Source organism: Trachypithecus francoisi, unplaced genomic scaffold (genome assembly GCF_009764315.1).
Source record: "Trachypithecus francoisi isolate TF-2019V2 unplaced genomic scaffold, Tfra_2.0 Lachesis_group4, whole genome shotgun sequence".
NCBI lineage: Eukaryota > Metazoa > Chordata > Mammalia > Primates > Cercopithecidae > Trachypithecus > Trachypithecus francoisi.
Window position 1 is genome coordinate 52453012 of NW_022681469.1, and position 14055 is coordinate 52467066.

At 38.4% G+C, this 14055-nt stretch overlaps 1 protein-coding gene across 2 annotated transcripts in view; it reads right to left on the reverse strand.

The window, feature by feature from the left end:
• PRKAR2B (protein kinase cAMP-dependent type II regulatory subunit beta) overlaps positions 1-14055 on the reverse strand; it is a 110936-nt gene that overhangs the window by 13748 nt on the left and 83133 nt on the right. For both annotated transcript variants that reach the window (XM_033195088.1, XM_033195087.1), the window contains 2 exons: positions 2152-2258; positions 147-300 (listed from right to left, as the gene is read on the reverse strand). In XM_033195088.1, coding sequence (XP_033050979.1) covers positions 147-300; positions 2152-2258 — 261 coding nt within the window. The remainder of the gene's footprint in view (positions 1-146; positions 301-2151; positions 2259-14055) is intronic.

The window sequence follows — 14055 nt, forward strand, 5'->3', positions numbered from 1 at the left end:
CTACAGTTCAGCATTCAGTGGCTGCTTAATAAATTACCTGATGATTGATGATCTTTAAATTAAAATACTACATGTGGCAATGTGTAACACTGTCATAGCAATTGCTACAAATCATAACATTCAGATCAAATAAATATTTTACTCACCAAACCCCACAGAGCACCAGGAGAGGTAGCAGTGATTGTAGCTGCTCTGGGTGTATTGTACATTAAGGCCAGTTCGCCGAAACTCCCACGATTATCATAGTTACCAACACATCTTCCAACACCATCACATTTCACATAAATATCATATGTGCCTCTGTTGGACATATGTAGATTGGAGGTTAATTCAAATAAAATCTCATTAAAATAAAACATTATTTCAGAAAAGACTCCTGTGAAATAAAATCATATTTCCAGCCTGTTTATCCCCTCCGATGACAAGTAATAAAGGGGAATCCATCTGTGCCATCTGTTCCAGACCATGTGCCTGCTGGGAAAAAATGGAACTAAACAATAAAAATTTGGAATAACAAATGATAAAACTATAACTAAAGATTATAACCAAATAGTATATGCATAAAAAACCACCTGGAGAGGCCAGGTCTCACACCTATAATCACAGCACTTTGGGAGGCCGAGGCGGGTGGATCACCTGAGGTTAGGGGTTTGAGACCAGCCTGGCCAACATGGTGAAACCCTGTCTCTACTGAAAATACAAAATATTAGCCGGGTGTGATGGTGGGATCCCATAATCTCAGCTACTCGGGAGGCTGATGCAGGAGAATCGCTTGAACCCGGGAGGCAGAGGTTGCAGTGAGTCGAGATTGTGCCACTGCACTCCAGCCTGGGCGTCAAGAGTGAAACTCCATCTCAAAAAAAAATCATCTGAAGAGGCTGGGTGTGGTGGCTTACTTACACCTGTAATTCCAGCAATTTGGAAGTCCAAGGAGGGAGGATCACTTTAGCCCAGGAGTTCAAGACCAGCCTGGGCAACATAGCAAGATTCGAGGTCGACCCAGAGAGAAAACACAATCCAGTGAGTCAGGCTGGGAGAGGACCTGTGTTCCACACAGAAGGGGAGGGGTCAGGGATGCGAACACTCATCATTGTTTTACAAAAGTGAAGAAATAAGGAGTCAGCTCAGGCCGCTCTGCTGTTAGACTTTAGGATTCATCTATTGTATAAGGTACATTGTTCTATGATGAGGTAAAGCACAACTTAAAGTTCCTGAAAATAGATTTTCAACATAAATGTAAGACTTCTTTAAATAATTATAGCTTTTTAAGATAAATAAAATAATACACAATTCTTGGAAGGAGGCACAAACTACTTACTATACAGACTGGATGATGTTGAAGCAGTAAGAAGAAAGACTTACTTTTCACCTTATGCCCCTATGAAATATTTGCATTTTATTTATTTATTTATTTATTATTTGAAACGGAGTTTCACTCTTATTGCCCAGACTGTAGTGCAAATGGCGCAATCTCAGCTCACTGCAACCTCCACCTCCCGGGTTCAAGCAATTCTCCTGCCTCACTCAGCCTCCCAAGTAGCTGGGATTACAGGTGTGTACCACCATACCGGGCTAATTTTTCTTGTATTTAGTAGAGACGGGGTTTCACCATGTTGATCAGGCTAGTCTTGAACTCCTGACCTCAAGTGATACACCGGCCTCATCCTCCCAAAGTTCTGAGATTACAGGCGTGAGCCACTGCACCCAGCCAATTCTGAATTTTTTAAACCATGAGCATGTTTAAAAAAAAAGAAACTTTTAAGAAATACGAATTGAGGTCTACTGTGAATTAACATCTTAGATGCCATATTATACTGCTGTTCTTACTGTAATAGGCATCTAGTACATACTAATACTATCACACATCTCTCAATTAGAATTTAGCAAATGAAGATGCTCACGTTAAATGACTGACATTTAAAGATTAGACTAACCAAAAGTCATCAGTTCCTCTATAACCTATACCTCTTTTCATGATCCACTGAAAAGTTGTGCATGTACACACAACAGGTTTACAGTGCCTACTATGTAGTAATTAGAGTAGTGGCAATAACAACTATCCTGTATTAACCTGTCAGTTGCCATAATAATGGTTGAGATTTTACACAAAAGGTTCTTTACATTTCAGCAGTAAGGCTGGACAAAACTTACCTATCAATTACATAAAAGTTGTCACCATCGTCACCTTGATCAATTACATGCTCCCCATCTTTGACCAATTTTTCAAACATGGCATCTAATACTTGAGACATCTGCTCCTATTTTTAAAAAAAGATGGGATATAATCTTTATGTTTACCTAGGACATGTTTTCTTAAGTAACCATAATTATATTTCCATGAACAAGTCCAAAGAAATGGAAATATCATAACTACCATTAAATGTTGTCAGAAAAATACACAGTAGTCCTTCTTACCACATACAAATAATTATATTACAAATATATACAAATGATTATACACTCTCATATTCAGTATTTGAATGAAAGTAATCATAATTAGTCTGTTTCAGAATATTTGCAACTATCACCACTTTAAAATGAAAATTTAACCACCAAACCACCACAAAGCTTGTGAAATATAATCTTAGCAACTAAAAAGGCTCAGGTTAGTAAGGAATTATTTGAAATTTCTTTTAAAGACACCCATTTTTTAAAACTTCCTTAGTCATCACTAAAATTTGTGTACAGATAACCTAAATACTTAGTGAATTTAGATCCCGATTCCAATCTTCTTTTTGGTTTAGCACCAAAATAAAAACAGAACAAAATAGAAAAACAACAAAGCGAACCAAAAATGACTGTGGCAAATAGTATGTCACTATTCACTGTCATTAAGGTTGGCTTCAAGCTGCAACCACTGAGCTCACTAGGGCAGATTTGTCAGAAACATCAGAAATATTATTCAACAACTAATTAAACTATGTAAAATGTTTATTCTGCCAAAGTGTGACTGACAAGGCTCAAGGATAAACTTCAAACTAATGAGAATAAACTAGGAGGTGAAAGAAATCTTTAATCAGAACAAATACCGGAATAATTCAAAGAACTTTGAAAAGACAGAATAAATGGATATGAGGAAATAATACAATATAATGGAAATCTAAAGACTTAGAGGGTTATTTGTTCTGCTACTTATTAGCTCTGAGCCCTTGGTCAGGTCACTCCTTAGGGGTATACAAAAGGTATAATGTTGGCCGGGCGCGGTGGCTCAAGCCTGTAATCCCAGCACTTTGGGAGGCCGAGACGGGAGGATCACGAGGTCAGGAGATCGAGACCATCCTGGCTAACACGGTGAAACCCCGTCTCTACTAAAAAATACAAAAAAATTAGCCGGGGGAGGTGGCAGGCGCCTGTAGTCCCAGCTACTTGGGAGGCTGAGGCAGGAGAATGGCGTGAACCCGGGAGGCGGAGCTTGCAGTGAGCTGAGATCCGACCACAGCACTCCAGCCTGGGCGGCAGAGCGAGACTCCGTCTCAAAAAAAAAAAAAAGGTATAATGCTAACTGCCCATGCCAAAATCAATTACCATTATACATAAATTAAGGAGTTGAAGATAGATTCAAAGCGGAAAAAAGATGCAAGTGGAAAACACAGGTTGAAGAAACAAGATATTCTGGATAGAGAGAATAACAGATCACATGTGATTCTCTTCCTTTTGAGACCACATGAAAATGTTACACGGCGTATAAAGATATGAATCTACAATTGTATAGAGTACAGGAAGGGAAAACTGATGGATGAGAGAGTTTCAGGGCGAAGGTAAGAAGCATGTGGCAGAGAGAGCTGCCCCAAGTAGCACAGGTGAGACTGCAGTGTGGAGGGGCCAATATGCCTTGTGGAGCACCAGGAAGCTCCCACGTGGGTAACACCTGGTTCTGCCGGTGTGGGACTGAGACACAAAGCTAAAAACAAGCGGACTGATTTAAAGTCCTGCAGAGATTAGTTGACACCTTCCTTCAAAATCCCTATACCCTAATACAGAATGCCTAGCAGCCAAATGTGGACTCTCAACTTGTCCCAGACAAAAGATCAGAGAGAAACTAAACAACTTAGAACTAGAACAGATACGGTGAACACTGGTGCCCTAGAACAAAAACCTTCACTTGGTAGGACTTAGGGGTTCCCCAATGTAACAGCTGGCTCCCTGTCAGCTCAAGCTAAACAGTGCACTGGTTGACAGACCTGCCCTACTTACCCAGAGCTCTAAATCAGCTTTATGTTGCTCCCCTGGTAGCCCACAAGACTAAGATAAACAGCAAAATGACAATACATGAAATAGATATTTCAGGAATCATAGAGAGCTTTTGCAGAGACATTTAAGATGATATTATATCCATGAGACCAAAAAACAAAATAGGATAGTTAGGAAAAGAGCAAATCAGAGAAAAATGGGTAGCTCGGAAATCAAAAATATGATGGTCTTTTTTTTTTTTCCTTTAAAATAGATTTTTTTTTTTGGCAGGGTACAGTGGCTCATGACTACAATCCCAGCACTTTGGGAGGCCAAGGCAGGCAGATTGCTTCAGCCTGGGAGTTTGAGACCAGCCTGGATGACACGGCAAAACCCCGTCTCTACCAAAACAAATATCTGGGCATGGTGGTGCACACCTGTAGTCTCAGCTACTCGGGAGGCCGAGGTCTGAGGACTGCTTGAGTCTGGGAAGTTGAGGCTTCAGGGAGCTGTGATCACACCACTGAGTTCCAGCCCGGGCAACAGAGTGAGACTCTGTCTCAAAAAAATGAGCAGTCTCAGCTACTCAGGAGAGGCCGAGATTGGAGGACTGCTTGAGCCTGGGAGGTTGAGGCTGCAGTGAGCTGTGATTGTTCCACTGCACTCCAGCCTGGGCAATAGAGTGAGACTCTGTCTCAAAAGTAAAAAATAAAAAATAAAATAGACTCTTTTAAAGCAGTTTTAAACTCATAGGGACATTAAGCAGAAAGTACAGATATATTCCACATATCCTCTGCCCCCCACACATGGCACAGACTCCCCCATGATAAACATCCTCCACCAGAGTGGCAAATTTGTTACAAGTGATGAATCTACACTGACATCATTATCATTCAAAGTCCACAGTTTATATTAGGGTTTGCTCTTGGTGTTGTACATTCTATGCATTTGACAAATGTATAAAGACGTGTATCTACCATTACAATTTCTTTAAAGGTAAATAAAAGAGTAAGAAGATAAATCAAAACCAAACACATCAAAAAAAAGGCAATAAAGAGATGAAAAGAAAGAAGTGTCAGAGACAGTAACAGAGAAAACAAAAAGGAGGAAATATAAACAATACAGGATGAATTTTCTAGACCCAAACAACACCGGTTTTCAGACCAAAAGGGCAAACTCAAGTACCCAGCACAATCAATGACCATAAATCCCCACACTAGGATGAAAGAATGTATTTTTAGAACACTAAAGATAAAAGATCTACAAAGCTTCCAGAAAAGAGAAAGGGGGATTCTTAGAAACATGAAAAGTTACTCAACTTCTCTCAAAATGAAGAGAAATCCAAATTCAAATCGAAATGAGATGCCACTTTTCACTCGCCAGATTCAAAAAGATACAAATGTTAGAATATCACACTGTGTTGGAGACCATGTGGGAAAAGAGGCATTCTCACACAGACTTCTGGTGAGAAGGTAAAATGGAACTCTAAAAAAGCAATTTGTCAAAATTTAATAAAATTTCAGATATGCATAATCTTCTACCTCACTGTTCGTTTTCTAGAAAGTTATTATATAGCTATTTATAAAATGCATCACCATTTTTCTTTGCATCACAATAGCAGAAGACTGGAAACAAACTAATAGTTTATCAACAGGGCACTGGATAAATAAACTGTCATAGATTCATTCACCAAAAAGTTCTGCTGCTGTAGGCATATAGGGATTTTCAGACATCTTTCTTTCAAAGGAGTCACTGGCAGCGAGGTAACACTAAAAGAAGAGGAATCAAGAAATGTGAAAACCTGCAATGGGGAAATTTCAGGAAACAAGGCATTTAGGTGACAGAAAAGAAGACCTATATGAGAATACATGAGCTATCTTCTGTTCAAACCATGACATCAGTAGTTCTAGAGGCCATAACTGGGACTGTTGGGTGGAAGTTTCATGCAGGTTTTGGTACAATGTAAAGACCTGCCCAGGAATGAGAGCTGTCTAGCAGTGACAAGGGCTGCCTTGCAAATAATTTTGCCTTTTCCAGAATGTTAAATAGTTGGAATCATGCAGCATATAGCCTTTCCACATTGGCTTCTTTCACTTAGTATTATGCATTTAAGGTTCTTCCATGTCTTCCCTGTCTTTTCATAACAAGATCACTCATTCTGTCCACTGTCTAGATGTACCACAGTTTATTTATCCATTCACATACTGAACAACATCTTGGTTAGCTGCTACAAATAGCTGTGTACAGGTTTCTGTGTGGACCTAAGTTTTCAACTCCTTTGAGTAAATACCAAGGAGCATTACTGCTGAAGAGGATGGTAAGAGTACGTTTAGTTGTAAGAGACACCACTAAACAATCTTCTAAAGTGACTCTACCATTTTGCATTCTCACCAACAATGAGTTCTTGAACCACCTATGTTCACCAGCATTTAGTGCTGTCAGTGTTCCGAATTTTGGCCATCCTAATAGATGTGCAGTAGTATCTCATTGTTGTTTTAAGTTGCATTTCCCTGATGACATGTGATGTGGAGCATATTTTCATATGCTTGTGTGCCATTTGTATATCTTTTTCAGCAAGGTGTCTGTTAACATCTTTGGTCCATTTTTTAATCTGATGGTTTACTACTGTTGAGTTCTTTGTATATTTTGGATAACAGTCCTTTATCAAGCTGTGTCTTTTGCAAATATTTCCTCCCAGTCTGAGACCGTCTTTTCATTCTGCTGACGTGTCTTTTGCAGCAAAGAAATTTTTAATTTTAATGAAGTCCAGCTTATCAATTCTTTCTTTCATGGATGTGCCTTTGGTGTTACATCTAAAAAGTTATCACAAAATCCAAGGTCATCTAGATTTTCTCCCATGTTATCGTCTAGGAATTTTATAGTTTTGTGTTTTACATTTAGATCTGTGGTCTATTTTGAGTTCATTTTTGTGAAGAATATAAGGTCCATTTCTAGATTCATTTTTCAGAAGTCTAGTTTTTCTAGCACCATTTGTTGAAAAGACTATCTTTACTTCATTGTGTTGCCTTTGCTCCTTTGTCAAAGATCAGTTAACTTCATTTAAGTGGGGCTGTTACTGGGTTCTCTGTTCTGTTCCACTGATCAATTTGTACATTCTTTTGCCAATACTATACTGTCATGATTACCGTCACTTTATACTAAGTCTTGAAGTCAGTTAGTATTAGTACTTTAACTTTGTTCTTTTCCTTCAATATTGTGTTAGCTCTCCTAGGTCTTCTGCCTCTCCAAACTTTAGGATCAGTTTGTTGGGATTGCAATGAATCTACAGATCAACTTGGGAAAAACTGACACCTTGACAATACTAGGTCTTCCTATCCATGAACATGCAAATCTCTCCATGTATTAAGTTCTTCCTTGATTTCCTTCATAATTTTATAGTTTTCCTTACATAGATCTTATACATATTTTTGTTAGATTTACATCTAAATATTTCATTTTGGGGGGATGGGATGGTATGGTATTTTTAATTTCAAACTCCACTTGTTCACTGTTGATATAAAGGAAAGTGATGAACTTTTGTATATTAACCTTGTATCCTGCAACCTTGTTATAATCACTTACTAGCTCTGGAAGCCTTTCCCATTTTCTACTTAATCATGTCATCTGTGAAAAAAGACAGGTACATTTCTTCCTTCTCCATACATTTTACTACACTTTCTTGTCTTACTGCATTAGCCAAGACTTTTAGCACTATGTTGAAAAGGAGTGGTGAGAGGGAACTACAAATTTGTTGAGGTGAACTTCACATAACATAAAATTAACCACTTTATCTTCCTTTTTTAAAACTGTAACTATCCTGGTGGGGATGAAATGGCATTTCATTGTGGTTCTGATTTGTATTTCTCTAATGACTAACCATGTTGAGAATTTTTTGATTGCTGGTCATTTGTATATTCAAGTACTCTGCCTATTTCTAAATTGGAATTTTTGTCTTTTTACTGTTGAGCTGTGTTACTTATGTATTTTAGATACCAGATGTTTATCAGATATATGATTGGCAAATAATTTTGTGCAGACTGTCTTCACTTTTTAAAATAATCCCCTTTGAGGTACAAAAATGTTACATCTGTGTGAAGTCCTATTTATCTCTTTTTTCTTTTCTTCTTATGCTTTTGGTGTCTAAGAGTCCAGTGTTAAATATAAGACCATAAAGACTTACTCCTATGTTTTCTTCTAAGAGTTTTATAGTCTAAGCTCTTATATCTTTGGCCTTTGATCCCTTCTGAATTAATTCTGGTATATGCAAAGGAGTCCAGCTTTGTTCTTTGGTGTGTGGATATCCAGTGATTCAGCACCATTTGTAGAAGAAACTACTCTTTTTCTATTGAATGGTCTTAACACTCTTGTGGGAAAATCAATTGGCCATAAGTATATAAGTTTATTTCTAGGTTCTCAATTCCATTCAATTGTTCTATATGTCTACCCCAGCCCAGTATATTGTTTTGATTACCGTAGCTTTTCAATAAGTTGTAAAATTAGGAAATGTGAATCCTGCAACTTTGTTCTTCTTTTTAAATATTGTTTTGGTTACTTGGAATCTGCTGCTATATGTACAATTATAACATAATGGCAACAGCAAAGCATTAATGTGTTATCATGATTTAGCTTTATAATACATAAAAGCTACTAGTTTAAACTTGTATAAACAATACTCATGAAAATATTTTTAAAAAAGAATATGGAACCTCTATAAATACTGATATATTGTTAAATTTGAAAAGAACAGGAGCAGGCCAGGCACAGTGGCTCATGCCTACAATCTCAGCACTTTGGGAGGCTGAGGCGGGCAAATCACTTGAGGTCAGGAGTTCCAGACCAGCCTGGCCAACATAGTGAAACTCCATGTCTACTCAAAAAACAAAAATTAGCTGGCCATGGTGGTGCACACCTGTAGTCCAACTACTCGGAAGGCTGAGGCATGAGAATCACTTGAACCCAGGAGGCAGAGGTTGCAGTGAGCCACAATCATGCCACTACACTCCAGCCTGGGCAACAGAGTGAGACTCTCCAAAAAAAAAAAAAAGAAGAAAGGAAAGAAAGGAAGAAAGGAAGAAAAGGAAGGAAGGAAAGAAGGAAGGAAGGAAGGAAGGAAGGGAGGGAGGGAGGGAGGAAGGGAGGGAGGGAAGGAACAGGGCATAACAGTGTGTTAATTTTGTTGCCACCAAAATTTGAAAAAGAATATACTTGTATGTGTATTGTATGACCCTAGAAAAATATACAAGATAGTACTAAAAGAACGTGGCTCCTAAGAAACTGGGTTTCTGAGAGGCAGAGGTGGAAAGGAGATTTCCTTTCACTGACTACTTTTTTGTTCTTTTTGAATGTTTGTCAATTTTACGTGTATACTGATTTATATTTTTTAATTAACTAAAAAAACTATAATTAAACTGAGAACATAATTTTACATCTTCATATGGGCTAAGAAAAACTTTCGGAAGAATGATGGTGATGGGTTTGCAGGAAGTGGTTTTCATCCCCTTCTTGGGTCCCTGTGTGAGCTCTGGCATCTTTTTGTGGAACAGCAGCCAAGGTTGAAGATGAAGCCAAGGTAGCAGTGAAACAGACCTTTCTTGATGTAGCGCTAATTGGCCCCACAGGGACCATGCTACCCAAATGAGTTCATCAACTCAGGCAACATATGGTCACCTATCAAAATTCTAAAAGCTGATTAAATGATTTACTAATATTTTGTTTTGCTTGCTATTTATATTTTGACTTTTTTAAGGTAGGTAGAGGGTGAACATCAGCTTTATTGATTGGTTCTGACTCTAAATGTCAAATGGGGAAAAAAGATGAAATAAATTGCTACATTAACTATTTTGTGATGTTGGAATTAGCTGCATTTGAAAACATTACAGAACTGAAGAATTCGTACACGGATATATGAAAAAGCAATTCCTGATAAAATACAGACAGGTGTCTGTTCTAGTCAATCAAAATGTAATTTCCCTATAATTATGCACAGAGTGAAAAGAACTTAGGAAATATTTAATATGCAGAGGCTTATCATGATGACTGACAACTACTGTAGGAAATCCACATTTAATTCTCCTACAGAATGCCAATTCAAGACTGAGCTCAGCAAAGGGCTCTGACTCACTTAAGAAATAACAATTTACTCTTCATTAATGAAAGAGTCTATCATATAGCCTAAGAAAATTGTTTCAGTTAGCCTCAAATTAGAAATATTTCAGAAGGAAAATGGCCTATTGAGTGGAGCATTAAAATATTCATGAAAAGAATATCTTCAAAGGGATTAATAATTATAAATGCTGTGCTCAACATATGAATATACAGCTCTCCAAGGAAAAATGTTCTCAAGTCTAGGAAGTGCAAGATTTTCAAGCTAAATAATGACTTCAGGAAATTCAAATGAGATAGTAGACACAAAGCCAAGATCATTCTTCTTGCTAATTAGTAGTTTCCCCTTCCTCCTTCAAGTTTTCCCATTTCAGGAAAAGGGAGCAACTTTGCAGTCACTCCAGCTAGACACTTTCCTTCAGTCCCCAACTAAATCGATCACCAAGTACCAAATTCTGCTAATCCTTTTTTGTGAAACCATTCTTTTCTGTCTGTCCCTTTCCCCCTTCCCTGGAGTTCAGGCCCATTTCTTTTCCCTAGGTCACGACCTGGTTTTCTACTGGGCTCCACTCTTTTGTTCTTGTCTGCTTCCCCCATTTTTCTCCCCTCTTTAACTCCTCCTCGACATTACCACCAAAGTGACCTTAGAAAAATCTGATAGTTACATTCTCTGACTAAAACTCTTCAGCTGTGCCCACTGCCTACAAGGCAGTCCAGCACCACAGCATAGCATTCAAGAAAGAATGGGCCTTCCTGATAGGGCACCCATATCTTAGCTCCATCACTCCCATCACTAGATGGAGGCCATCCATCACTGGACAGTTGCCACTTTAGGCTCTAGTGATAATACTCTGTACTTTTTCTCACCTGGTGATTCCCTCCTCATTTTCAGAGGCACAGCTCAGTGACCTCTCCAGCTTTCTGAACCATTAAGGTAAGCTAAGAGACAGACATCTTCTCACTGTGCCCTGACCATATTACAGCATGTATCATGTTTTCCCAACATGCTTTGCAGATGTGTTTGTACCCTCATTAAATTATAAATTCCAAAAGGACAACAACTATCTTTAAATATCTCTGTGGCCTCCAATACCTTAAACAGGTCTTGAAACAGTGAGTAGTCAAGAAATTAAAATGAAAGGAGCTGTATGATAAGCAGATTATATGAGCTGAATATGTAATTCAATTAAAACACATTTGGGTTACTATAAATAATGTGTATCATAAAAAACTAGAAAGCTGTTTTATAGTATGAGCTTAAACTAAAACCTCCAATCTGCCATGTTTTGGGCTAAATGTCTTATTCCAGGTGGTAATTTGTTGAGAAAAATAAATTTTACTTACTTACATCCTATATCATCTCTGGAAGGATTTAAATAGTAAGGGAGTAATTCAAGGTGGTCTGAGCTCAAATTCAAAAAAGGGTCTTTTGAAAACTACTATGTAAATACATTTGTTTCTTCTCTATAAAACATTCGATCATGACAATTCAGAAACTGAATTTTTTTCTCTCTATGAGCTGGTTTTTAAAATACATATTGAAGACTTTCAGCAAAGCAGTGAAAAAAAGTCTAAAACACTCCTATGTTTACAAAATAATCACACTAAGCAAAGATGCTCCTCGCCAGACTATATTAGCAAAAGCTTTCTTAAATATTAATACTTTTAAATGCAACCAAAATTTTCACAATGCTTTTAAAGAGCTAAAGTTGAAATAGCAAGGAAGATCAATTTAATTTAGAAGACAGAACAGAAAAAACAACATCCCAGGAAAGCCTAACTAGCAATGATTTCATTTATGCCTGTATATCACTTAACCCTACAGACATCAGAAGTTCACGACTTAGTCCCCACTGAAGCATTAAAATACTGGTTCACTGAATAGGAAAGCATGCAAACATAACATACGTAACAGCAACCAAACACTGAACTTGAACATATTCACATTTAGCTCTAGTCCTTGGTATTCAAAGTATGTTGTGGGTCAAGAACATCAATATTACCTGGGAACTTGTGAGAAATGCAGACTTTTCAGGCTCCACTCCAGACCACGAGAATCCAAATCTGCATTTTCACAAGATCCCCTGATGATATATCAGCGTATTAAAGCTTAAGAGCACTGTTCCTGAAGACCTCTGAAATTCTCTCATGTAAAGTTCTAGTCAAAAAATATAGAATTCTTGAATAAAGCCTACCTCTAAGTGTAAAACTAAGGATTGATTTTACCACTGCCTTCTGTGTGACTCTGGAGCAAAAGAGTTAAATACTACATTGGTCCTTCATTTGCGTGTGATCATGTGATCCACAGCCTAGCTTTGATATCACCTCAGGGTACTGAACCAGGTCTTTGCTTCCTCAGCACTAACTCCCACTGCTGGTAAGTGAGGGTACTCGGTAAATATGCATTGAATGAACTGAGCAAAGAAACTTGAATGGACAAGGATATATCAGGGCCACTCTGAACTAATGAATTCATACCATGAGACTATAACTATGTTCAAGGGTTTGGCATAACTCTTTTTTGTTTCTTTTTTTTTTTTTTTTTTGAGACGAGTCTCGCTCTGTCACCCAGGCTGGAGTGCAGTGGCATGATCTCGGCTCACTGCAAACTCCACCTCCTCCTGGGTTCATGTCATTCTCCTGCCTCAGCCTCCCAAGTAGTTAGGACTACAGGTGCCCATCCCAATGCTTGCCTAATTTTTTTGTATTTTTTTAGTAGAGATAGGGTTTCACTGTGCTAGCCAGGATGGGCTCGATCTCCTGACCTCGTGATCTGCCCACCTCGGCCTCCCAAAGTGCTAGGATTACAGGCGTGAGCCACCGTACCCGGCCTGGCATAACTTTTAACAAGACTTGAGTTAGATATTATTTAAACACCATCATTTTATTACAAATAACAAATCTATCCAAAACTATTATTTAGGATTAAATATGTATACTTAGATAACTAGAAAAGTGTCAGAGGTGCATGAACCAGAGCAACTCCATCTTGAATAGGAGCTGGGTAAAATAAGGCCGAAACCAACTGGGCTACATTCCCAGATGGTTAAGGCATTCTAAGTCACAGGATGAGACTGAAGGTCAGCACAAGATACAGGTCATAAAGATCTTGCTGATAAAACAGGTTGCAGTCAAGAAGTTGGCCAAAATCCACCAAAACCAAGATGGCCATGAGAGTGACCTCTCGTCATCCTCACTGTTACACTCCCACCAGCACCATGACAGTTTACAAATGCCATGGTAACATCAGGAAGTTACCCTATATGATCTAAAAAGGGGAGGCATGAATAATCCACCCCTTGTTTAGCATATCATCAAGAAAGAACCATAAAAATGGGCAACCAGCAGCCCTGGGGGCTGCTCTCTCTATGGAGCGGCCATTGTTTTATTCCTTCACTTTCTTAATAAGCTTGTTTTCACTTTACGGACTCACCCTGAATTCATTTTTGCGCAAGATCCAAGAACCCTCTCTTGGGGTCTGGATCAGGACCTCTTTCCAGTAACAAAAGGATAAAGCATTCTTGTCTCAGTCCCATGTTTTCTTTTGAGAGCCTAGTGCGTGTAGAAAGCCGCGAGCCATCTGCTACGTAAACAGTGACGCAAAGATACAAAAGACACAGTTCCTGCCCTCAGACAATGGACAGATGAAGTGACTGATGGATCCTGGGTCTGGTCAAATTCAGGTCTGTCAAAGCCAGTAATGGAGCCTCAGAGATGGACAGACAAACTTGTAATGTGTGGACCTAACATAAATCTCCAAAGTCACACAATGTACTGTGTTCC